At 39.5% G+C, this 26350-nt stretch overlaps 1 protein-coding gene across 3 annotated transcripts in view; it reads left to right on the top strand.

The window, feature by feature from the left end:
• The first annotated feature begins 3487 nt into the window (after positions 1-3487).
• Positions 3488-26350, top strand: part of CRADD (CARD and death domain containing adaptor protein) — a 199332-nt gene continuing 176469 nt past the window's right edge. The window contains exons 1-3 of one of the 3 annotated variants that reach the window (XM_019661267.1): positions 3488-3556; positions 4479-4607; positions 22702-23005. In XM_019661267.1, the coding sequence (XP_019516812.1) occupies positions 22708-23005 (298 nt within the window). In that variant the 5' untranslated portion in view covers positions 3488-3556; positions 4479-4607; positions 22702-22707. Of the gene's footprint in view, positions 3557-4478; positions 4608-21330; positions 21415-22126; positions 22146-22701; positions 23006-26350 lie in introns of those variants that run through there. The other 2 variants (XM_019661266.1, XM_019661268.1) reach the window with 2 other exon arrangements.

Raw genomic sequence — 26350 nt, 5'->3', positions numbered from 1 at the left:
AGAGAAAAACCTTCCCAGGAACCCCCCCTTATGTCTCATGGACAGAAATGCATCATGTGCATGTGCATAAACCAGGCACTGTCAAGGGTAGCCAGGTTATGAGAGTGGTTTAGACCGTCCAGATGTATCCTATCACATCTAATACCTCAAAAAAGGACTTTTTATTATTAAGAATGATATGAGTGTAGCTGTTCTATAGGAACCAAGTTCCTTCCATAGTTACTACAGGGTATTAAAATGATTAAAACCCTTTCCTAATTTGACAGGTGACAAATAGTTCCTTATTGTCATCTTTATTTATATTTCTTTGACTACTGATGGGTGTGAACATTTTTTCAAATATTTATTGGTCATTTTATTTCTTTTATGACTTGCTCAATCATATTTCATATGTAACCAAACATACACATCCTTTCAAAAGTGACTATGTTTTATTTTCTGAACCCTATAGATCCCAAGGCTATGTGTGCCATTATCGTCAGCTCAAAATAAAGGCTTGTAACATTATCGAATGCCTACATATATATGTGCTTACACACAGTTTCTGTTTGTTTTGTAGTAATAAGTAAGACTAGGTGGGAGAGTGGTTCACAATGCAATTGACTTCTAGACACTGGAAAGTTGTAGGGGATAGACTCACAAGGCAGCCTGGGAACAGAGTAAGAGATTTTCTCATGACAAGTTAGGCAGTCATGTCCAAAACTCAGCTTACATTTCTGTTAGTTCAATGTATTTTCCATTGGCTAGCTTTTAAATCAGTTTTATAGTGCCCATTACAGTGCCATATTCCTTCTTTAAGCTGAAAGAGCTTTGATAGGCTATGGAGAAAAAAAATCCACCACCTGGAGAAAAAAAAGCAACCCAGATATTAATTCCAAAATTGTTCACCTTGACAGTGATCCTTATGTTAATGAGTCCTTGTATAATTCTCACCCAGTTTTATGAGAATGAATTTTCATTTACGAGAAATTATCATGGTCTCTTAAGGCTAGATTTATGTATAGAACTGTAGAAAGTAACAGCAACAAATATTTGACTATTGCTGAAGAATATGGTGAGTTATTGGTTTAAATCCTGAGGTTTATGGGAACTGAATAAGTGTGTGTGTGTGTGTGTGTGTGTGTGTGTGTGTGTGTGTGTGTGCGCGCGCATGTGTTCCCGAAAGCTTATGTTGACAATGGGAGGCTTGGAAGTTTGTCTTATAAACCCAAGAGCTTGAAGTTCTAAAGAGGAAAGGGGACAGTTTTTTTTTTTTTTTCACGACAAAAAAAAAAATTTTTTTTAGGGGCAAAATTAAGAACTGCCTTCTATGGAGCCTTAAATAAACAAACCAGGTCTCGTTTCCTATGTAGTTAATAATGTCTATCAAGACAGCAACGAATCAGCATCACGTCCAAAATAATGAATAATTGTGCACTATTTAGCCCATCAATAGCCAACTACCTGGTTATGTTAACATGATCAACCTTCATGTGAAAACAGTTATTTAGATTTGTAATTATTGATAATGACATTAGATTGATTTTTACAATAATTTCTAAATATGACTCTAGAACAGCGGTTCTCAACCTTCCTAATGCTGCGACCCCTTAATACAGTTCCTCATGTTGCGGTGACCCCCAACCATAAAATTATTTTCGTTGCTACTCTATAACTGTAATTTTGCTACTGTTATGAATCGTAATGTAAATATCTTTTTGTTTTCTGATGGTCTTAGGTAACCCCTGTGAAAGGGTCATTCAACCCCCAAAGGGGTCACGACCCACAGGTTGAGAACCGCTGCTCTAGAAGTTTATGCTTCTGGTCAGCTTATTTTTTTTTTTTTACCATAAGGAATGAACACACCAAATCGCTCTTTCTTTGCTTTACTGGGATTTTCCAATAACTAAACATTGAAATGACTTTTGCATGGAGAAGTGGACCATTCAAGGACTGTGTAATTGATTATGAAATTCTATAATTGATTGCAAAATTCTATAATCTTCCATCATCTAGACATGAGAGCAATCAATACAAGCTGATGAGAATTTTGAAGTGAATTACACAGTGTTAAGTGATAAAACTCATTGGCACTCAAGTGTGTGTGACGAGATTATAGAAATGTGCTGGTAAGCAAAAGGCCATACGATTCTGCCACAGTTGTCCTCTCCCTGCCTCACCTAGACATGAATCTCTGAGCGTGGGTAGTAGTCCCCAGAGCCCACGTCTTGCCCGCTTACTTTGTAATAATGTTCACATGTAGAGTATTATGTCTGGGCTGATGTTATGAACTGAATGTTTGTGCCCCGCCCCCATTCACATGTTGAAGCCCTAACCTAACATCCAGTGTGATGGTATTTGCAGATGAGGCCTTTGGGAGATAATTAGGGTTAGGTGAGGGCCTACTGATGGGGCCTTATAAGAAGAGGAAGAGACACCAGAGCTCTGTCTATGTCATGTGAAGACACACTGAAAAGGCAGCCAGGAAGAGAGCTGTCACCAGGAATCAAATTGGCCAGCACCTTGATCTTGGACTTCTTAGCCTCCAGAACTGTGAGAAATAAATATCTGTTGTTTAAGGCACCCAGTTTCTGGTATTTTGTTATGGCAACCTGTGCAGACTAAGACAAACTGAGATCTAGGCTTCTGAGAATTGGATAAACAAATTGGATTTCTCAGGGGTATTGTCCCACAACTACACCTTTCTTTGCACTAATTTATTTCCTCATTTTTATTAGCAATCATATCATACTTCACCAGCAGTTATGGAAGATGCAATTTGGCTTCATTACTCATTGCATAAGAATGTATTAAGCATATAGGAATGTAAGCCACCGTGACCTTAGGCTTTGAATAGGATACAAAGGTGAATAAATGCCTGTCGTTGCAACAGAGAATTTAATAGTTTACACCTGAGTTGTAAATAAAATAAATAACTGAATGCAGGGGACATAACTAGGTGCTGTGGGAACCAGGGAGTGAGACTTCCAGAGGATTCCAAGAAGGCTTTCAAGAGGGGTGACTTTTGAGTTTTACTAAGTAATAAAAATGCATGTGAAGGGTGGCCGGTTAGCTCAATTGGTTAGAGCACAGTGCTCCTAACACCAAGGTTGCCGGTTTGATCCCCACATGGGCCACTGTTTGATCCCCACATAGTCCCTCTACAACTAGATTGAAACAACTACTTGACTTGGAACTGATGGGTCCTGGAAAAACACACTGTTCCCCAATAAAATTTAGAAAAAAATTAAAAAAAAATTGTTTAAAAAATGCTTGTGAAAATTAGTATTAACACACTAATGTTATAGAATGTAAATTATGAAACATATTAAACATATACAAAACACAGGAAATGCTATAACAGACTTCTGTATATCTGCTACCCAAATGTAATACAAGTCAGCTTTATTTTAGATATCTCCTCTCACTCTTTTTTTTTAATTTTCAGAAGGAAAATGCAATAGTTACAGCTTAAATTCTGCCTTTCATCCCTTTGTTTTTTTTCTTATCCAGAAGTAACATCTATCCTGAAATTGATGAGTATCACCATACATATTTTGGAATAGTTACTGCATAGGTAAGTATGTATATATGGAATTGTTACATGTATTTTTTAAGTGCACACCATCATATTCTTCTAAAACTTGCCATCTCCATGTAAGCATATGTTTTTGAGGTTTATTCACAACTAAATAAGTTGTTCCCTACTTTTTCTGGAGGGGCTATAAATCAGTAATGTAATAAGATTTCTTATACGTATCTCATATGCACTTGAAAGAGTATTCTCTAGTTTAGATGTCTAGAAAAGGAGTTTTTAAACTTCGTTAAAGAAACTCTCAGACTGGGCCGGCTGAGTGGCTCAGTTGGTAAGAGCTCGCTCAAGAGTTTGAGCTCTGAGCAACAGTGGTTCGAGTCAGCCCGAGCTGAGCAGCCGTGAGCTGCCAACAGGTGGCGGGATGGCTCNAGCAACAGTGGTTCGAGTCAGCCCGAGCTGAGCAGCCGTGAGCTGCCAACAGGTGGCGGGATGGCTCAGCTGAAAAAAAAAAAAAAAAAAAAAAAGAAACTCTCAGACTATATTTGAATCGTTTCAAGAAGGTATTGTTCCAACCTACGTAATTGCTGCATCGCTTGAACACAAACTGCAAATGAACCTTGCCAGTTACAAAAAAAAATATGTAACACAATCATTATTTATTGGCACATCCTATGTACCAGGCACTGTTACATGTGGTTTACATGAATTTCTTCTTTTGCCATATTTGGTTTCACCTGTTCTTTTTGCTTTTTCATTTCAACTATATTTATATAACAAAAAGCTTTGTCCCTAGTTAAAGGATTTTCCATTTTAATGAAGTCCAATATCAATTTTTCTTTCATGGCTCATGCTTTGTAAAAATGATTATTGTGGTATAAAACATATAATATAAAATTGACTATTTAACCATTTTTTAAGTGTACAATGCAGTACTGTTAACTATATGCACATTATTGTGAAACAGGTCTTTAGAACTTTTTCATCTTGCAAAACTGGAACTCTCTACCCATTGAACAAGAGTAACCCATTTTCCCCTCCTGGTGTCTGCACTTTATTTCCTACCTCTATGCATCTGACACTTTAGATACCTCATGTAAGTAGAATCAAACAGTGTTTGTCCTTCTGTAACTGGCTAATTTCACTTAGCATATCATCCTCAAAGTTCATCTATGTTGTAGTATATGACAGAATTTCCTGCTTTTTTAAGGCTGAATATGACATTATATGTAAATACCATATTTTGTTTATCCATTCATTCATCATTGGACATTTGGGTTGCTTCTACCTCTTAGCTATTGTGAATAATGCTGCAATAAACAAGACTGTGTACATATTGTTTCAACATCCTGTTTTCATTTCTTTTGGATATATACCAGAGGTGGAATTGTTGGATCATATGGTAATTCTATTTTTAATTTTTCGAAGAGCCTCCGTACTGTTTTCCATAGCAGCTGAACCATTTTACATTTTCACCAACAGTGCACAATGGTTCCAATTTCTCTACATCCTCACTAGCACTTGTTATTTTCTGTTTTTTGTTTTGTTTTGTTTTTGATAGTTGCCATCCTAATGGGTGTGAGGTGATATTACATTGTAGTTTTGGTTTGCATTTTCCTCTTGATTAGTTACTTTGAGCATTTTTGCATATGCTTTTTAGTCATTTGCATGTCATCTTTGGAGAAATGTGTATTCAAGTCCTTTGCCCATTTTTTATTGGGATATTTATTTTTTTCATTGTTAAGTATTAGGGGTTCTTTATATATTCTGGATATTAATCACTTATCAGATATATAGTGTGCAAATATTTCTCCCATTCCATTGGTTGCCTTTTCGCTCTGATTGTTTCCTTTCTGCATAGAAGAAATCCTTTGGATGTGTATCAGTGTTCTCATTTCATTGTATCCTAGACAGTTCTGGATAGTGTTAGATGTTTTTATTCCTGTCCCTCATATTTTATAGACTCAGAAAGCCTCAGGACTTGGGCAGAAACAGCCTTAGAGACCAGGATTCCTCATTCCCAACCTAGCACTCAGTATTTGTTTAAATATTAACCATTTGTGCTCTTTTACCTCTGCTTTCTACAACATTTTCAGAGATATTTAAAGATAATTGACAAAGTTGTGGGCCTGACGTTTGAGTTTTGCTCTAATAGTCCCCCTCACCTCAAGTCTGGTAGTGAGACAGTGCAGTCAGTCTTATCTTTCATTTCAAAAGCCTCCTGAAAAACATGACTACTTATTTGTTGTGTTTTTCTAAGTGTGTATGGGGAATGGGAGCAGAGTGTTTGGCGTGAAATTATATACTGTTATTTGGAAAGTCTGGGGCACTTTAAGACAGGGCTAGAGATAAATTTAAGAAATAGTTAATTAAAAAATGTTCATCAAAATAGGCCCAGGTGCCGGCTGAATGGCACAATGGTTAAGAACTGGCTTGGGATGCCACCAGAGGGCCCTGGTTCGGATCCCACATATGAGGGCCAGTGACACTGCCCTCCACAGCTAAGATGCTGAACAACAGCTCAACCTGGAGCTGGGCTGCCGTGAGTTGCCGGCAACGGCGTAGGCTGCAGCCCCTGTGGCAGTGGGTTGCCATGGGCTACGGTGTGTAGCCAGCAGCCAGTGTGAGCGGCCAGCAGCCACAGTGAGCGGCCGTCCAGAAGCTGGCGACTGATCTGCCTCGCCCGGGAAGAGCGCAATGATGGTGCCAACTTGGGCCAGTGAAGCAGCATCCTCCACAACTAGACTGAAGAACAAAACGACAGCAATTTGTCTGTTCCCCTTCCCACAATTCCCCAGCACTGTTCCCATCCCCCCAATTCCCCAATAAAAATCTTAAAAAAAAAATTAGGCCCAGGTGTTATTAATGCAATCAAGGAGAAAAGTTGTTTGGACAGAGATGCTAAACAATTCAAATCTAGAAGACTGATGTGGTTCTGCTGTTATGAAAACTCAGGGTGTGCTTTTATAGGTCAACATACTTCTATGCAAATCATATATCATTCTACAGAACTCATTATATGAAAATAATATAAAAAGAAGTCCTCCTTCCTTTACCTTTGTCTCAGAGGACTTCCTGTTGACTGAAAGAATAGGTATTCACAGAAGTTTATAGGCATGAATTAAAGCTTAGGTCTTTTCCCTGAGGAACCCGTGGCCTGGAATTAGGCCCTGTGTTTATGAATAATGCAGAGACACCAGGGAAAAGGGCAGATGGTTAGTGGGTCTCAATCTAGCCACACTCCAGGAAGCTCTCTCTTTCTTAACCCAGACCTGGGTTTGTTTACTCACAAGCTAATTAACCTTGAAGCCTTAGTGCCCTCATCTGAACATGAGGATAGTAATAATTCTGACTTCACAGGACTGTTGTGACAACTAAAAGAGAGTATGCATTTGAAGTGCCTAGCATATAGGAAGCGCTTGATAAATGCCACCTCTTCTTATTAGTTTCTTCCCTCTCTGAATTCTTAAAAGAATTTTGGCGGAGTGATTCATAATTTAGTAGCTAATTGCCTAGTGTCTTATATAGTTTGCTACAGTTTCTTCTAAGTTAATTGTGTCTTTCTTATATATCATAGATCGTATTAAGGAGACACTGTCTTAATAATATCCAAACCTGCTCCTTTACAGTGTACAAATGTGTCCACAGGTTTTCTTTTACATGTCTTTTGAATCCCCCACTTGTCCAACCCACAGCTGAACATGGGTGAAGCACTCTACAATATGTAACCGATCGATGGCTCTTTGTCAGAAAGATGAAACCCTTTCAGAAGCGAAGTCAATGATTGTAAATCGTGGAGCTTCACTTTCAAGAAAGAGCACAGTGTATTTAAAAAACATTCTAAAAGAAAAATTCTCACTTTGAGAATTGTTAGTGTGCTAGATTAAATAAAAATGATTATGAATCCTTTTTCATGGAGGCACTCTGGTAAAGTTAAAAAGTACCTGTGGCACACTGTTCCTCTTTGAAGCAGAACACACAATGCTGTAATGGTACGTGCAGCCTATTGCTAAGCAACAGAATCAGGTCTGGACTCCACGGGAGTCAAAATCTTCTTTGTTCACTATGATGAAGAATTACTAAATGGAAATGCTTAATAGAATCTTACCTGCAACAATAACACTTGTTATTTTTCAAAGCACTAATCAGTAGTTGATAAATAATTTTCATGGGGATTTCTGACAATAGCTCATACTTCTGTTCTCTGAATAAAAGACTGCAACAAAAAGACTTCAGATATTCACTTTTGTGGAAGGTGTGGATCTGGCACCTGCATTAAAAACCACCAACCAATCCCTGTGCTCTATGTTTAATTCAGGGTTATAAAAATCTATGTCAAGGGTCGGCCGAGTGGGGCGTTGGTTAAGAGCTGGCTTGGGACGCCAGAGGGCCCTGTTTCGGATCCCACATATGAGGGCCAGTGACACTGCCCTCTACAGCTAAGATGCTGAACAACTGCTCAACCTGGAGCTGGGTTGCTGTGAGTCGCCAGCAATGTCCTAAGCTGCAGCCCCTGCTGCAGTGGGTTGCCATGGGCTACCGTGAGTGACCGGCAGCCAGCGAGAGCAGCCGTCTAGAGGCTGGTGACTGATCTGCCTTGCCCCGGAAGAGTGCAATGAGGGTGCCAACTTGGGCCGGTGAAGCGATGTCCTCCACAACTAGACTGAAGAACAAAAGGACAGCTTCCCCTTCCCCCAATTCCCCAGCGCTGTTCCCATCTCCCAATTCCCCAATAAAAATCTTAAAAAAAAAAAATCCATGTTAAGCAATTTCAACACTGGCTAATCTTGATGGAAATGTGTTTATCAGCATAATTTAAAACAATGTTCCCCAGGCAGCATCACCTGGGAACCTGTTAGAAATGCAGATTCCAGAGCCGGATCCCAGGCCTCTTGAATCAGAAACTCTGCTAGCGGGCCTGACGCTGAGCTTTCACCAGCTCTCCTGGTGATTCTGATGCTTTTTAAAGTCTGAGAACTTGGAGGATCATGAACACTATGTGAGATGCATAAAAGTAGATAGTTGAAGAGTGAGGTTCGGTTTGGCACTAGTGGAACCTTTGGATCTCTGTGGAACTGTTGTCCCATTTTGAACTCAGAAAGTAACCATAGAGAAAAAAACATATATTATGGATGAGATTCTTCAAGGTAGCCTTCACTTCCTGCTGAAATTGGAGCCACCTATAAACACCTTCCACTAGTTTCATCTGTCACAATCAATTTTTGAAGAGCTCATTTATCAAGAATACATAGTATTGAGCTCTGAGCAACAGCGGTTCGATGCCCAGCCCGAGCTGAGCAGCCGCTGAGCTGCCAACAGGTGACAGGATGGCTCAGTTAAAAAAAAAAAAAAAAAAAAAGAATACATAGTAATTTCCCTCCCCCCCAATGTTAACGTGAAATTATGTCCATTGCTTGCTTATTATATGGGAAATTTTAACCTGAAAAGTTTTAAATAAAATAAAACAAAGTCTAAAAAAAGCATGTGCACAACAATATCATAAACTTGGCATCATTTTGAAAGTTTGAAATCATGTGTATTAACTCAGGCAAAATGACTAGAAAATGCCATTGCTCAGTTACATATTGAGAATGAAATTTGGTAAATGATGTAATTTCATTGTATCAGCTACTAGCCCTGAAGCCACAAGTTACTTTACCTCTCCATGCCTCCTTTTTTCATTTCTTAGCTCCTTTCCATTTACTGAATTCTGTGATTGTATGATATTCCACATTCTGTGAAATAGCTCAAATTTTTTTCAAGGAGATATCATATGCACTAGCTCACTTGAATTATACAGGAACCCAATCCTTCTGCACAGTAAAAGAAATGTTTAATTTTGGAGACCTGAATCTTAGAAAGCATGTAAAAATTGTTGTATAGATTCGGCAGAGGGTTCAGGCCTCTAGTAATTAGCTAACTTGGGCAATGCTGTTTTGAATAATGTCTTGCTGTGCTTGCAGGATGAGCATCATAGAATGTTCTTGTGTAGCCAAGCCTTGGTTTCCATTTGCTCTCTAAGTGGACACGGTCACTGCAGCCTTCCAGCAGAGAGACCCATGAGCTCTAGGTTGCGGCCAAGCTGCCCTGACCTTGCTCTCCGGGGTGAATGTGCACAGGAAACCTGGTCAATCTGAAGGGAGCATGGTACCCATACAGCAGTAGTTAGGACTTAAGACTTTGGGATAAGACTTGTATTTGAATCCTGGTTCTGCCATTTAGCAGGTTGTATCTATTTTGTAAGGCTGTGCAAGGATTGAATATAACTAAAGGAGGTTGATATGTGTAAAGAATGTCCACAGTTCCTGGCATGTAGTAAATATTCAACAATTATTAGCTTCAAAAAAATTGAGTTAAAGCTGTTGAGGGAAACTGGATAATTTTATTGGGTCTCAGTGAATATGTTACTTTACCTAAAACCTGTATTGTTCTGCATTCTGCTTATTCTTCATGTTCAAATGTGTCTTAGGCTTATTCACTGATTGATTCATTTATTGAGCTATTTATTGAGTACCTATTATATGTCAGACTCTCTTAGAGACATTGGAAATACAGCAGCCAACAAGACAGTAAGTGTTCCTATAAAACATGCATTTTAATGGGGAGAGACAGAAAATACTCCCCTTCCCAATAAACAAAGAGACAAACAAATAGAAAAATAAGAAAATCAACTGGTAGTGATAAATGTTAAGAAAGAATGAAACAAAGTGATGTGATAGAGCCTGGGGAGCAATTTTAGGTCAAGTGCTCAGGGAAGACCTCTCTAGGAAGGTGACACTTAAGATGTCACCTGAATGACAAGGTAGAGCAAAGTTCTGGAGTCTGAGCAAGATAGGATAGTGATTTACAATAAATGAGGGTAGTGGTGGTTAGGATGGAGACATGATTGGGTTAGGAGATGTTGTAGAGATCGAATCAATAAGACTTATTGATGGATTGGATGGAAGATGTGAGGGAAGGAGAGTCATTCTTGACTCCTACAGTTTTTAGCTCTGTGAGATGTTGGTAACATGTTACGGTAGTGGATCAGGCTGGGAAGGATTAGGTTTGGGGTACATAGAATCAGGAGTTTGGATTTGGAAAGATTAAGTTTGAGTGGCCTATTGAGCTCAAAGTAGAGATGTCAAGGAGACAACTGGATACATGAAGCCAAAGCTAATCATTTGGAAGATTTTTGCCTTTAGATAATATTTAATGGAATGGGCTGGATGAGAGTACTCAGGGGAAAACATATGGTTAGAAAAGGAAAGCAGTTCTAGGAGAATTCATAAAATTTTCAAGTACTTATGACTCATAACAAAATCTTACAGAGATAACCACATTCTATCTATCTATCTATCTATCTATCTATCTATCTATCTATCTATCTATCTATCTCTATATTATCTATCATCTACCTATCTATCTCTCCTATAACCCTTATAAAATTAGCCACATAAAAATGAATTGATAGGAATTTTTGACTTTCTCACATTTATTTATTTATTTAAATTTTTATTGGGTAACAGTGTGTTTTTTCCAGGACCCATCAGCTCCAAGTCAAGTCATTGTCCTTCAGTCTAGTTGTGGAGGGTGCATCTCGGTTCCAAGTCCAGTTGCCATTTTCAATCTAGTCATGGGAGGTGCAGCTCACCATCCCATGCGGGAGTCAAACTGGGAACCTTGTTGTTCAGAGCATGCACTCTAACCAACTGAGCCACCTGGCCACCTCTCACACTCTTTAACATGCATAAATGGGGACCAAAAAATAAATCTGGTTGTAATACACTGGTCTTATATGCATTTAATGACCCATGTTTTTGAGTGTCTACTGCAAGGCATCATATGAGGCTTTGTGTGTAAAATGAAATAAATAGGACAGTTATGTTATTTATTGGTCAAACATATTTACTGAGTGCATGCTGTGTGCATAGTACTAGCTCATTTGAGCAGAGACCACAAAAATGGAAAATCGATTCTCTGTTCCCAAGAGAAGACAGTCTAAAACTGCCACTCAAAAAAAAACCCCAGCCACTCTGAAGTCACAAGAATAGTGTCTTTCCTTTTCCTTCTGCATATCTGATGTTCTTAGGCCATTAGGAGAAATCTATATAGACCATGAATTTGGTGAGGTAAGCCACAGTCCATAACTCATTCAGTCTTTTCCCTTCCCTTCTACTTCTGGTCAAGGGGAGGGCTTCTCTAGTGGAGAGAAACCTTATTTCAGCCCATCTCATACTTCTAGTTGACTGGTACCGCAAGCATCCCAGCATTCATATTCTCATTATCTGGGAAGAAGAGACATAAAGAATCCATCAGCACCTTTAATGGCTAAGTTCTTTTCCCTGTTAACTCAAACACAGTCTCCCTGAAGAACAGTTCTAATGCTTCAATATTAATATACACCATTTGTTGAAAATTCAATACTTCCTGTATGGCTAGTGGGTGGATTGGCTATATGCCCACTTATCAGTGCAAATGAGAAGGAAAGGAAGCTCTCTGGTCTGGGATAATGGGTGTATTTACTTTATTAAGATGCAGCTAAACCTTTGGTGGATTGTTGTCAGAGAGAACAGCCCAGCCTCAATTATGCTGAAACAAAAATCATTATACTCAGTAGTCATTGTTTAATTTCTGAAAGGACTTTATTAAATAACTCCAGATAAAAGCTTAGTTCGTTCAACTTCCTGATACATTTACCGATAAGCCATCCTGGCAGACCCGTGATGATGTAGTTCTGCTTGGAAGGAAACTCTCAGGAAGGTCCACATGAAGTTTTTTTGTGGTTGCTGTGGCCAATTGGTAATGGAAACACTCAAGGGATTTTGTGGGAGTGTCAAAATAACTTCTTTGTGCTTTATGATGTCAAATTCTGTGGTTGAGCCAGATACTTGGTCACATGCTTAAACAGGTTCAAACTCCTTTTTTTGTTGTTGCTCATTGAGAAACGTTGGCCCCTTTCCCTGATAACAATGCAACTTGCTTCTATGTTGCTTTGTGTGAACAAGAATGTAAGGAACACTAAATTACTCATCTCAAAACGTTAAGTTTTGTTAGGGAGACCACCTTATGGATGGTGTAGATGTCTGACCACTGCACTGGACTCCTGAAGCTGAATAATATTGTATGTTAACTATAATTTTATATATACAGTCACAGGATATGGAGTATAGTATAGGGAACAGAGTCAATGGAAATGTAATAGATATATACGATGCCAGAGGGGTAATAGATTGGGGGAGGGAGGTTATCAGTTTGTGAGGGGTGAAATGTGTAACTGTTACATTGTTTTGTATACCTGAAACTAATAAAAAAAGTTAAGTTAATCAATCCTCTTTATGTCTGCTATCTAAAGTGTATGGATTTCTCTTCAATCAGTGATACATATGTCTGCCCACTAGATATTCAGCAGAGAATTTAGCTATTAAATTTTGCCATTTAGAATACTTAGGTTGGGTTGTTAGCTAGTTCTTGAGAGTTTAAATGGCACCCATTTACTACTTTCTTTCAATCATTGCATTTAGTTATACCAGTCAGTACCTAGATTGTATTATTTTGTGCTTTATATTGGGTTAATGCCAGAAATATACATTTGAAGAACATTTTAATATCTTATGTGAAGTAACACAGGAAAATCATAGTTTATTAATTTAGCTGATGTTCCTTACATAAAGAATCATGTGCTAAATTCCTGCTTGAAATCAATGTCAGAGAAATTTCAGCATCTTTGGGTGCTCAGTATATTTTTCTTTCTTCAAGAGATGGGACCTGCACAACACAAATTTATTTTTTCTTTTTATTGTGAATGCTGGGAAACTAAGAACTTATTTTAGCATGTCCTAATATCTTTAGGTATCCTAATATGTTAAATTCTTAACTAGTTTCTTATTCATCCTTTAAATGTGTATAGCACAGTTTTGTAACTACTGCAAGTTTTTTTGTTTGTTTTTTTAAGAAAAATAGGAAAGGCCACCCTCTTAAATAGGCATTCTCTGCAGACTCAGTTGAAATCAGCTTCCTTCCCCTAGCCCCCTGTTTTTCCTTATCAAAGCACTCTTCCTTCATTGCATTTATAATTATTATTTTTGTTTCCTTGTTTATGTTTGTCTCCTCCTCTAGACTCTAAGCTCCATGAAGTCAGAGAATTTACCCCTCTAGCTGATCCTAGCATGTAACAAATGCTCAGTAAAAACTTACTGAGGTAGGGCTGGCCAAGTGGCGCATTGGTTTAGAGTTGGCTTGGGATGTCAGCTCTGAGCAGCAGGGACCTGGTTCGGGCCAGTGATGCTGTGCCCTCTACAGCTAAGTTGGTGAACAACAGCTTGACCTGGAGCTGAGCTGCCGTGAGTCGCCGGCAACAGTGTATGCTGCAGCCCCTGCTTCAGTGGGCTGCCGTAAGCTACCGTGAGTGGCTGGCAACCTGTGTGAGCAGCTGGCAGCTGGTGTGAACTGCTGTGAACTGCCGTGAGCCGCCGTGAACAGCCATCCAATGACCAGCGAGCAATTGCCTCACTCAGCAAGAGCACAATGAGAATGCCAACATGGGCCAGTGAAGCAATGTCCTCCCTCCACAACTAGACTGAAGAACAAAAGGACAGCAAGTTGTCTGTTCCCCATCCCCATTCCCCAATGCTGTTCCCCTCCCCCAATTACTCAATAAAATCTTTTTAAAACCCCCAAAAAAACTTACTGATGTAAATTGCAATAATCTTAGTAGTATCAATCACTAAAGTTTTATAGCACATTACTTCAAGCATCTAGAAACATTGTTGGGTATTAAATTAGTACATGATGATTTGCATAATAATGTATTTGGCTCTTTTAAAAGATTTGCAGTTTAGGTTTTTGTGAACTGTCCCAAGATTTTCACAATAAAAACTGTTAACTGAAGATCAAAATGAGATACCAGAGAACTGAAGGAATCATTAGAATTCATAACTGAGTAAAATTAAAATAATTGGTGCACATTATTCTGGTAATATTCTCTACAGCACAATACATTTATCAGTTCTACAGAAAGAAGGGGCAGCATGGCTGTATATTCCAAGTGTGGTTTTAGGATTTATAGTTACAGAGATAGATGCCTATACTTCCTTGGGCAAACTCTGGTTTTATCTTTTTTCTGGAGTGAGGGGTATGGGGAAGTGAGGTTGTAGGGGATTCTTGTTGCAGGTCAAGAAAATTGCAAAGATGAAACGGCAAATAAGAACTTAGGTTCTGAAGTCTTCATAGCCTCCTGATAATAGGCAAGTCCTTCATCACCTTCCTTTTCTACTCCCCCCTCCCTTCCTTTCTTTCTCCCTCCCCCCTCCTTCCCTCCGTTCTTCTCTTCCTTTATTGCAGCGGTTCTCAACCTTCCTAATGCCGCGACCCCTTAATACAGTTCCTCATGTTGTGGTGACCCCCAACCATAAAATTATTATTATTATTATTTAAAGATTTTTATTGGGGAATTGGGGGAATGGAAACAGCACTGAGGAATTGGGGGAAGGGGAACAGACAAGTTGCTGTCCTTTTGTTCTTCAGTCTAGTTGTGGAGGACATTGCTTCACTGGCCCAAGTTGGCACCATCATTGCGCTCTTCCCGGGCGAGGCAGATCAGTCGCCGGCTTCTGGACGGCCACTCACTGCGGCTGCTGGCCGCTCACGCTGGCTGCTGGCTACACAGGGTAGCCCATGGCAACCCACTGCCATAGGGGCTGCAGCCTACGCCGTCCCCGGTGAGTCATGGCAGCCCAGCTCCAGGTTGCGCTGTTGTTCAGCATCTTGGCTGTAGAGGGCAGGATCCCTCATGTGGGATCCGAACCCGGGTACTCTGGCATTCCAAGCCAGCTCTTAACCAATGCACCATTTGGCCGGCCCCATAAAATTATTTTCGTTGCTACTCTATAACTGTAATTTTGCTACTGTTATGAATTGTAATGGAAAATATCTTTTTGTTTTCCGATGGTCTTAGGTGACCCCTGTGAAAGGGTTGTTTGACCCCCAAAGGGGTCATGACCCACAGGTTGAGAACCGCTGGTTTAGGTGGTGTCTGCCAGGTTTCTCTGCTATACATTTTTTTCTTTCTGTCTCTATTGCTTAGAAGTGTGTGACTTTTCATCCCCAGGTTTATTGAAGTATATTTGACAAATAAAAATTGTATGTATTTTTGGAATATAATGTGATGTTTTGATATACATATATATAGTGAAATGATTACCACAATCAAGCTTATTAACATATCCATCACCTCACAGTTATCTTTTTTTTTATGGTGAGAACATTTAAGATCTACTTTCTTATAAAATTTCAAGTATACAATCTAGTATTATTAACAATAGTCACCGTGCTGAACATTAGGTCTCTAGAACTTATTCATCCTGTATAACTTAAACTTTGTACCCTTTGACCAATATCTCCCCATTTACCCCACTCCCCAGCCCCTGGTAACCACCATTCTACTCTCTGCTTCTATGTGTTTGACTTTTTAAGATTTTACACATAAGTGAGATCATATAGTATTTGTCTTCCTGCATCTGGCTTATTGCACTTAGCATAATGTCTTCCATGTTCATCCATGTTGTCGTACATGATAGGATTTCCTTTTTATTTCAAGCTTTCCTTTTGTTTTTTAGTTAAGACTTTTAAAAGAGCAGTTTAAGATTTATAGCAAAATTGAAAGGAAGGTGTAGAGATTTCCCATATACCCTCTGCCCCACACATTCATATCTTTCCCCATTATAAACATCCCCCACCTGAGTGATGAACCTATATTAACACATCATAATCACCCAAAGTCCGCAATTATCCTTAGGGTTCACTCTTAGTGTTTTGTGTTCTGTGGATTTGGACAAATGTATAATGATATATATTCATCTGTATGCTATCATACAAAGTATTTTCACGGCCCTAAAAATCCTCTGAACCCCCTCCCTCTCCTCATCTCCAGCCACAACCCCCAGGCAACATTTGATCTTTTTACTGTCTCCATAGTTTTGTCTTTTCTAGAATGTCACATAATTGGAATCATACAATATGTAGACTTTTCATATTGTCTTCTTTCACTTAGTAATATTCATTTAAGGTTTCTCCATGTCTTTTCGTGCTTGATAGCTCATTTCTTTTTAGGGATCAATAACATTCCATTGTCTTGATGTACCACAGTATATTTATCCATTCACCTACTGAAGAACATCTTGGTTGCTTCCAAGATTTGACAATTATGAATAAAGCTGCTATAAACATCTGTGTTCAGGCTTTTGTATGGACATAACTTTTCAATTCTTTTGGGTAAATACCAAGGAGCATGACTGCTGGATCATATGATAAGAGTATATTTAGTTTTAAAAGAAATTGCCAAACTGCTTTCCAAAGTGCCTGTACCATTATTTTACATTCCCACCAGCAATGAATAAGAGTTCCTATTGCTTCATGTCCATAACAGCATTTGGTGTCAGAGTTCTTGATTTTGGCCATTCTAATAGATGTGATTTGCTTCTTTTTATGCATATATATATATATATATATATTGCATATATATATATATATATATATATATATCTCCAAAAAAATGTAAATACATTTTAAGAAAGGAAAAAACTGTATTAAAATTGTAAAAAATGAATGATGCTAACATTCATTTGATTAACGCCATCTTTTGAGTGAACATCACACTACACTTTGCTACCGCAATTCAATTCAACTTCCAAAAAGAATACATAAATAACATCTCTTAAAATATGTACTTTTTTTGGCACCTCTGGTACATATAATTTATCCATCTGTCAATGGACACTTAGGTTGCAGCTGTTGTGTATAATGCTGCAATGAACATGGGAGTGCAGATATCTCCTTGAGATACTGATTTCATTTTCTTTGGATCTATACCCAGAAGTTGATCATATGATAGTGCTATTTTTAATTTTTTGAGGAATCTATATTGCTGTACCAATAGAATTGTTTGACTTTGTTTCTGCTCAGGAGTTTAAGAGTTTTTTCATTTAGTTTACAAAGTTATGGGATTTATGGAAGCTATCCTTTTATTAAGATTTCTGATTTTGTTGTAAAGTGGTAGAGTCTATAGTTTGTATGCTGCTGATTTTTTTGAATTTATTGAAGTTTCTTTGTGATTTAACTCATGACCTATTTCTGTAACTATTTCAAGTATGCTTGAAAAGAATCTGTTTTTCTTCATGGCTTAATTTCCACATTTATGAAACAGGAAGAACCAAAAATATCCAACTCCTTTGATTTTTGTTTTGAAGGTTGCAAAACCAAAGACTAAATTGAAAGACAGCAAAACACTACACTCGTTCTTTTCCCTTTTTGACTCTTGCATACTCACAATGAGTATATCTTGGTGCCAGTAAACATGGTAGGGGAGAGATAAAAAGGAAAATATCTGTCCTTCCTGAAAAGGGATTAGTTATCACTCGGTAACAGGTGCTTAATCCTCTGTGGGGGCATAATTCGAGCCTAGAGAGAGGGACTGGACAGAGTGGAGGAGTAACCACCTGTGATAGAATTCTGATCTATGTTGGATTCCTTCAGGGCCTGCTGGCCTTACATATTTATATAAGTAAAAATGAACCTTTGGTGTGCTGCTCAGAAGTATCATTGTATGCTAGGGTGGGTGGTAGTTCTCCAACAGGCTGCCTGATGGTGTTTGGCTAGTCAATCAGAGAGTTAGCCTGGTCGCTTAGGAGGCAGCATGGATGCTCATCTAAATTTGCCATAGGAAGAGGACTTTGATGGTCAAGGGCTTCACCTTATGGATTTAAGTCAGGTCTTTAATGCCAACCTCTCAGGTTGTTCACATAAGACTCCATGAGCCTCAGCTCCTGCAATAACTCTTCCCATGCTGTCCCCCACTCTCTTTTCTTCTGTTCTGTGAACTCTCAGGGAACCCACTGTTGGCTCCTCACCTACCCCTGGATGTTATCAATATCACTGTCTCCTTCTGGCTTCCAGAAGATCTCAAACCTTTCCAAATATAAGTCATGAAAAAGTTTTAAACTAGGTAGTTTTATATGGGTGTTTTTTGTGCTATTTGCTTACTTTTACTATATGTTTGAAAGTTATCCAAGTTTACAGTTGGAAAAAATACACGTTTTTTTTCTACCCCAAAAGTCAGTAGCCTCAGTTATTGGCAGTATCTGTGCTTTATCTGGATGAAGACTGAGAATGTTGCTAACACCTGACCACATATAGAAGGGAAATCTTGTTCAATTCAAGAATAAAAGAAGAGGGAGAGAGGAAAAGAGTACCTAGAACTTAAGAGTATCATCACTGGGAGTTGGCACAGAATGATTTGCCAATATTTTGGCTGTCATTAGAAAAACAAACTCTTCACCATACAGGGCTGTGTGGTGTGCAGTGTGCTGAAAAGAGCATGAAATCAGAGGGACCTGGTTAGAATTCAGGTTTTGCTACATATTAACTGTGAGATTTTGGCTAAGACATTAAAACACTTTGATTCCACAGTCTTCACATATGTAAAATGCTAGTTATAATAATAATATTTGCCACCCATACAAAATATTGTTACTACTGTAATATAGTAAAATGGTAGATTGGTATAATAACATTTTAAACTGGTTACAAAAACTAGAAGGTTTTGAGGAGTGAGATTTAGAATTCCTCTCACTGATTTGCTTTCAAAAATATTTTCATCTTCCACTAGAGGTGCTGGTTGTGAAAACCTCTATGGAAATAATTACACTTAAGGTTTTTGCTTTTGTTTTTGTTTTTCTGTTATTGTCAATTAATTTTTAACACATCTGTGACTTTCTTTCTTTTTTTTTTAAGATTTTTATTAGGGAATTGAGGGAAAGGGAACAGACAAGTTGCTATCCTTTTGTTCTTCAGTCTAGTTGTGCAGGACGTTGTTTCACTGGCCCAAGTTGGCACCATCATCGCGCTCTTCCTGGGCGAGGCAGATCAGTTGCCAGCTTCTGGACGGCCACTCACAGCAGCTGCTGGCCGCTCATGCTGGCTGCTGGCTACACATGGTAGCCCAGGCAACCCACCTGCCCATTGCCAGTGACTCATGGCAGCCCAGCTATAGGTCGAGCTGTTGTTCAGCATCTTAGCTGTAGAGGGCAGTGTCACTGGCCCTCATACGTGGGATCTGAACCGGGGCCCTCTGGCATCCCAACCCAGCTCTTAACCAACGCACCACTCGGCTGGCCCTGTGACTTTCTGTATATATCATTCAATTGACTTAGAAGTGAATCAATAAATATATTTATTGACTGTCTCATTTCTTAAAGAAATTTGATGAAGGACCCTCAATTTGATATTCTCATACCTGTCTATATTTGGATCATTCACCTCTCTTGCCTGCCAAATTAAAAATATGGTCGACTCAGCTGATCTTTCCCCAATATCAGTCACTTTCTCTAGCGTATTTTTCTGTGCTTCAGAAGCTGGAAAACTCCAAACTACTAATTTGATGCTATTGTTCTGCATGCAAATTAAGTTTCACTAGTTGCATGCATCAGAATAAGATTTGCATGTTCTGTTTTGATGCTGTTGGCAAATACAGCTGTGGAGATCTTGGTTTTTCTGCAGCTGTGTTCCATTTCCAGTCCTTGCTCTGTCAGTGTTGAGAAGACTAGAACTGTGGAGTAGCAGCTTCCTGACTCCATCTTCCTAATTGTGGCCACAAGCCAGTTTGTCAGTGTTGTTGATGGAGTCATGCTTGGATGCCCAGACCTTCACCAGCCTTTCCAAAGATTGTAAATGTCCCCAATTCCAATGACATATACCGTTCTGTCTAGAGTAGCTAGCTGATTGCTGCAACTGAATCTTGAATAACTGACTTGAAAACACTTTGTGGGCAGGAATCTTGTTATATAAAGAAATTGAAGCAGGGCCCGGTTGGGACCCCTGTAGTAGAGGGGTTGCCGCATCTCCAGCTTCACCTTTCCTTAACCTAAAGCTTAGTAATAGATTATCCCCCTGCAGCTTGAGCCCGAAATGTCCCCTGTCCCAGTTCCCTGTTTTAGAAAATTATCCTGAAACTTGTAATTAATAACCCCATGCTTACTGATCACAATCTCTATGACCTGTAGCATTCTTTCCAGGTTACTGTCATCACCCCTCCTAGGTTGATGGGCATGCTGGAGAGCCACATCGCCAGAAGGAAGACTCCATGCAGATCCCCCGAGCCATGGCATAGCCCCTGGAGGAACGCCCAGATTTCCCCTTAAACATCCCACGCCGGTCTGAGAATGTTAAGGCAGTTTTTGGAGGTGTTAACCCACTGCCTTCTCAGGCCACGGGTGATCTGATAATAAACGCTTATTCTACTACCCAACTCCTGTGTTGATCTATTGGCTGAAGAGCGCAGGCAGCACTAGCCTTGGACTTGTTTGGCCTCCAAGTTCAAAACGACTTTGCATTTTATGTGTAGGGAAATAGATGATAAATAAAGGACTAAGTAAAAGTTTTGGTAACATGGTGATACCTACTACAGATAAAAATAAAGTTGGAAAAGGGGATGCCCTGCAGGAGATGGTTTTTGCTATTTTAAATAGAATCGTCAAGAAAGGCCTTGCTGATAAGGTGATTTTTCAGACCCCTCTATTATTCCAACTGTGCACTAGGCTGTGGTGGAGTTACTGTGTTAAAATGCAATTATCCGATTACTTTTTTCCTTAGATAACCCTCTAAGTGATGCTACTATTTTTCAGCTCCAGGTGGCTAGATTGTTTACCCACAGAAAACATGGCGGAAAAGGCTTCAGTCCGACACTTGGCCCCCAATAAAGATGGCTACAGAACTTCCTGTGTTTGCCCTTAACAAAGATGGCGGACAACACTTCCTGTTCACGGCTTTCGCCTTTAACAAAGATGGTGCTTATGGTCTAGGTTCTTTAACAGTCTGGATTCCGGTTGCAGTTTTTTTTTTTTTTTTTGGGTTAAGACGTGTTTGCAGACGTAAGTAACAGGAAACCAGAAGCTCCGTATTCATCTTTTCTCCAAGGCCCCGCGCCGTCGCGTCTGCGGCCTGGGCCCGGCGTGGTTTCCCCGCACCCTTATCCTGCTCGTGGCTGCCCGAGCTGGGCCGGGTTGGGGTGGCAGTGGGGGTGCCTGAGGCCCGCTCTCCCTTCGGTCCGCCGCTCTGAAGGGCATTCCCAGCACCCTCTTTTAAGCGGGTCAGGTTGCCCCGAAAATCTATCTTAGTTCTTCCTGTTCGTAATACTGAGGGCTTCAGCTGGAGAGGCAGGACATAAAAAGAAGTTCCAAACGGGCGCTGGCAGCCAAAAGTGCACACCCCCCTCCCACCTACACCTCCCAGACTCCACTGAGGGCTGCCAGGAGGAGGGGAGGGTTGGAGTCGGCCGGGGTTGCGCTCTCCGTGGTGTCTGGAAGCCCCATTGGCCTCCCCTACCGTCCCTCCTCGCCACTTACCCTCATGGTCTGCACACATCCTCCCCTCAGCTCACTGGTTCAGTCGTCTTGGCAATACGCCTTCAAATCGTGCGTGGCTACTGACCATGATTGCGTGTGGACATTTTTCTTTCAAAGAAAAAAAAAATTAAATGTCCCATGCATGTATAGCCATGGCAGTGTCGTGATGGAGATTCTGAATTCTTGGAAGGGGTGGAGTCTGTCACTATAAAGTTTACTGTAGACTGGGCACAAACATTTAAGTGTTTTTCTTGAAGGTGATGGTGTATACGCCTTTTCTCTCAGGGGAAAAGATCCTGAAACTTATTGGTACCCACCCGTTTCTGCCCACCATGCCCATTGCTGATGAACTTCTGCAAATGCACATGTTCAGAAGGGCACCTGCATGAATATTGGCAGTTTCTGCGGCGGTTGGGTAACTGATAAAGGCAGTATTAAAATAAAACCACTATTTTTGCTCAAATATGTTAAAATGAAATGTTGCTCTGTAATCCTCGGATAACAGTTGCTTCTTAAGCAGGGTCTCTGACCCACTTTTTTTCCAAATCTCTTTATAGAACAAAATATTGAGTTAGGACCCTATAGTGTGAAAAAGCAAAAACAGAAAAGATGATTCATGTTTAGTGTCGTTATGTTCAGAAACATTTGAAATTAATTTGGCTTGGCTTAACAGCCATGTGTTAAACACCATGTCCTGGCAGTAGGCTAAGGTTCAAAGCTATTCATGACTTAAGGAGCTTGCACTGTAGGACCCCATCTTTAGGGGTTCATCAGTATTCTTGTAATCTGAGCTACAATTTTGTCTCTTTCCAGGGGGAAATGGAGGCTAGAGACAAGCAAGTGCTTCGTTCTCTTCGCCTGGAGCTGGGTGCAGAGGTACTGGTGGAGGGACTGGTTCTTCAGTATCTTTACCAGGAAGGGGTCTTGACGGAAAGCCATGTTCAAGAAATCAAAGCTCAAGCCACAGGCCTCCGAAAAACAATGCTGCTGCTGGACATCCTACCTTCCAGAGGTCCTAAAGCATTTGATGCATTCCTAGATTCCCTGCAGGAATTTCCCTGGGTAAGGGAGAAGCTGGAGAAGGCAAGAGAAGACGCCATAACTGAGCTGCCTGCAGGTAGGCCTCAAAGAAGTCACTTCAAGCCAGCTCCAAAATGGTCCAACTGTGGCCTTTGAATTTGAAATTGGGGTTTTAGGCTGGGAGGGGATCAGCAGTTCCTGAAAGTGGATAAGGAGTTTGGGCTAAAGGTGCATGGCATTAGAGGAACAGGATGAGGAGGTGGAATTAGGAAGTGCAGGGAAGGAAGGAAGAATGAAGCATGATGGAGAGGGTGAGGAGGGAGCTCAGAGGGTACATTTATAAATGCTTCCAGGGAAATTTGGCAAGCCACTTGGGAGGCATGTTCTCATCTGAGAGCCAGGTCATATCTCAGCCCTTGGCATCAGAAGCCATTTGGAAAGTGCAGATGGGAAAGCAGGCATTAGGCCTTCTGATAACTGCTTCATGGGGTGCCAGAGCTGCCTGCTGGGAAAGGTCAGATTGGAGAAGGAGGAGACAGCCTTTAGGAAGGCAGACCTTGCACCTGTTCCCTGGGCTGCCCCTACATGGCCAAAGGGGATTGTTTGGAAGGCTGGCTTAGTTTGTTTTTAAAGGTTATTGATTTAAAGTTGTCCCTTTTAGTTTGGCTTCATTCAGACACCCAGAGTACTTAAGTTTATAAGGACAGTGGCTTGTGGAGGGTCTCATTTTGATTTTAAGGGCAGTTGGAAGCTATGGAAACGAGAAACGGTCCTCGTGCCATTAACCTGGCTTATAGCAGGAGGATGTGCTATGGAATACTTGTTCCCTCTTAACAGCCCTCATGACTTATACTTTTTACAAAGACTGAGCAGCAGAGAACTGAACTGACAAAATATTTGAACGTTAACAGAGTTAGGAAGTCAACATTCTCTGGAGTTTTGATAGCAAGTCAGTGGTCCCCAGACTTCATTGTAGCTCTTTTTAAAATAACAGTATAACTGGTTAAAAAGCAAATACCAGTAATAAAAGACCACTTTTATTATTTTGGCCTCATAGACCTCATATTCTGAATGATTTTCCAGACCACATCTATTAAGTACTCATGATAAATTCTTCTATTTTTATTAATGACTGTTACCTAATTAGCATGAGATAATCCATTAACTTAAAAAGGCCTGGTGAAATCCCAGTGGAAAAAGAAAGCAACATTTTCATTTTCTAGCATGGCCAAATTACAGGCAAATATGTGTTCTAGGCTTTTTGAAGTACTGAAAATAGCTGGCCTTTGAGGACCACTGGAATTCTCAGGTTTGATTGTCCTTACCAAATTAAATAGGTGTGTGAACAAAGCCAAATTAAAGTATTTAAGATATTTCTACCACTTTGTTGAAAGCAGGATAAATAACATAGAATTGGGGAAATGTTAAAAGAAAAATTAGGGTGTCCGATGTCTTTTCCTGGTGTTTGACTTAGATGTTCCTTTTGACAACACAGAGTTGGAAGCAACAAAACAGACTAACGGAAAACCTGTTCCTACCAAAATATTTAGTTTAGTTTTGTAATCATTATGGGTGATGGAAATAGTACTGTTGTTTGTTTTTAATAGAGGTGTGACCTCATTGTCATTTCTTCAGATTCATTCAAATAACAAGAAAAAACTAAGATGGTTTTTACCAAATGGTGAAAGTTATAAAGGAGTTGAGGGGAAAATAGTGTTTTATAAAAGTAAGCAGAATGAAATGGTATAGAGTGGGGAAAAAGTAGAGTGTATCTGTGTTGAAGTTTATAAAAATAATGTTAGTTTGTTAATTCTGTGCAAGTGGTCAAATGGGAGATAGGTTGGCTACTGCACAAATTCAGTACTCTTAATTGCTTGTTTGTTGAGTAACACTGATATTGAAAAATATTCTGAAGAGGGTTTGATTAAAATATGTCTCTCTATACCTGCCACAATGACAATGACATAAACTCACTTTTCAAATAGTTATTGTTAATTATTGAACAATTTAAATAAGATTAAAAAATATAAGTAAGGTATGGACAATAATGGTGCAGTGAACACCTGTTTTCCCATCACTCAGTTAAAAAAAAATATTACCATCGCCTTTGAGCTTCTGGATGCTGCTCCACAATCCTAGCGTACTCCCAACCCCCACGTACTGATAAACCCTGAATCTGGAGTTTATCATTCCCTTCTTCACTTTGTGGTTTTTCCATCTCATCAAAATCACTTTAAAAATCCACATACATTATTGAAAATCCACTACCATAAGTTTTAGCCATACACACACACACACACACACACACACACACACACATACACATACACAAAGGGTGCCAAAAAAATGTATACACATTTTAAGAAAGGAAAAAACTGTATTGAAATTACACTGATGCTAACTACTTTGAGCACCTCTTGTAATTGCAGAAGTCACGTGTGACTTGTATTCATCTTTTGGTTTTGGTATATATTGAGTATTACAGTTTGATTACAGTTTTTTCCTTTCTTAAAATGTGTGTGTATATATATATATATATATATATTTTTTTTTTTTTTTTTTTGCATTCCCTGTATGTAAGGGATGGAGGAAATAATAATATTTCAAAGGAGTTGTTAGTTAACAGCCTTCTCTTATTTGAGACCTTAAACTTTAAGTGTGTAATTAATTTGATGGCAGTATTTTAATTCTAAAATTTAATTGGGTCATAATTGGAAACCCAATTTTTTTTTTGAAAGTCCTGGAAAAAGTATCAGAGTTGAAACGCCTTCAATGAATGTCCCGGTAAAAAACGCAAATGGACCCGGAGGCCTATTTTCTAGGACCACAGTGCTTCTTCAGTGTTGTAATAGACGATTTTAATAAACCTTTAAATAGTCTATTTAGATTTTTGTAAAGGCAGTTTTGAATTTTGAAGAACTAGACTGTAGGAAAATGTGGACCTTGGAGCTTTCTCCAAGAATGAGCTGGTTTTACTTTATTAAAAAGTTTTCTTGTTTTGGTTTTCCCAGGGATTCTTGGTTTCCCCTTTGTTTGTTTGTTTTATTTTTGTGTTTCACTTGCAAATTTTGAGCTGCCTCAAAGACCTTACTTGGTCACTGATCCCAGTTAGTTCTTTTTATTTATATTCTAGATTTAAACCTTTGATTCTCTCAGAATCTGCCTAGATGATTGGCCTTCCTTTCTGTTAATAAAAAAAATCTGAAATGTTAACGGAGAATTGATTTTGTGTTTTTCTCATCCTGTAAGCACTCTTATATTTTAAAAGAGGAATTCTGGCAATAAAATGACCTAATCCAGCTTGGCACTATGGAAGGAACACTTGATGTTATGTCCCTTACCAGCCAAGGTCACGTAGCAGACACTAGATCAGCTGGAAATCTCTCTGGGCTCCTGTCCGGTCAGTTAGGAGATGAAGGTAGTGCTGTATTTGGGTGAAGGC

The sequence above is a fragment of the Hipposideros armiger genome, unplaced genomic scaffold (assembly GCF_001890085.2).
Source record: "Hipposideros armiger isolate ML-2016 unplaced genomic scaffold, ASM189008v1 scaffold_342, whole genome shotgun sequence".
NCBI lineage: Eukaryota > Metazoa > Chordata > Mammalia > Chiroptera > Hipposideridae > Hipposideros > Hipposideros armiger.
Note: the sequence above shows the minus strand (reverse complement) of the source record. Positions and strands in the feature narration are given on the sequence as shown.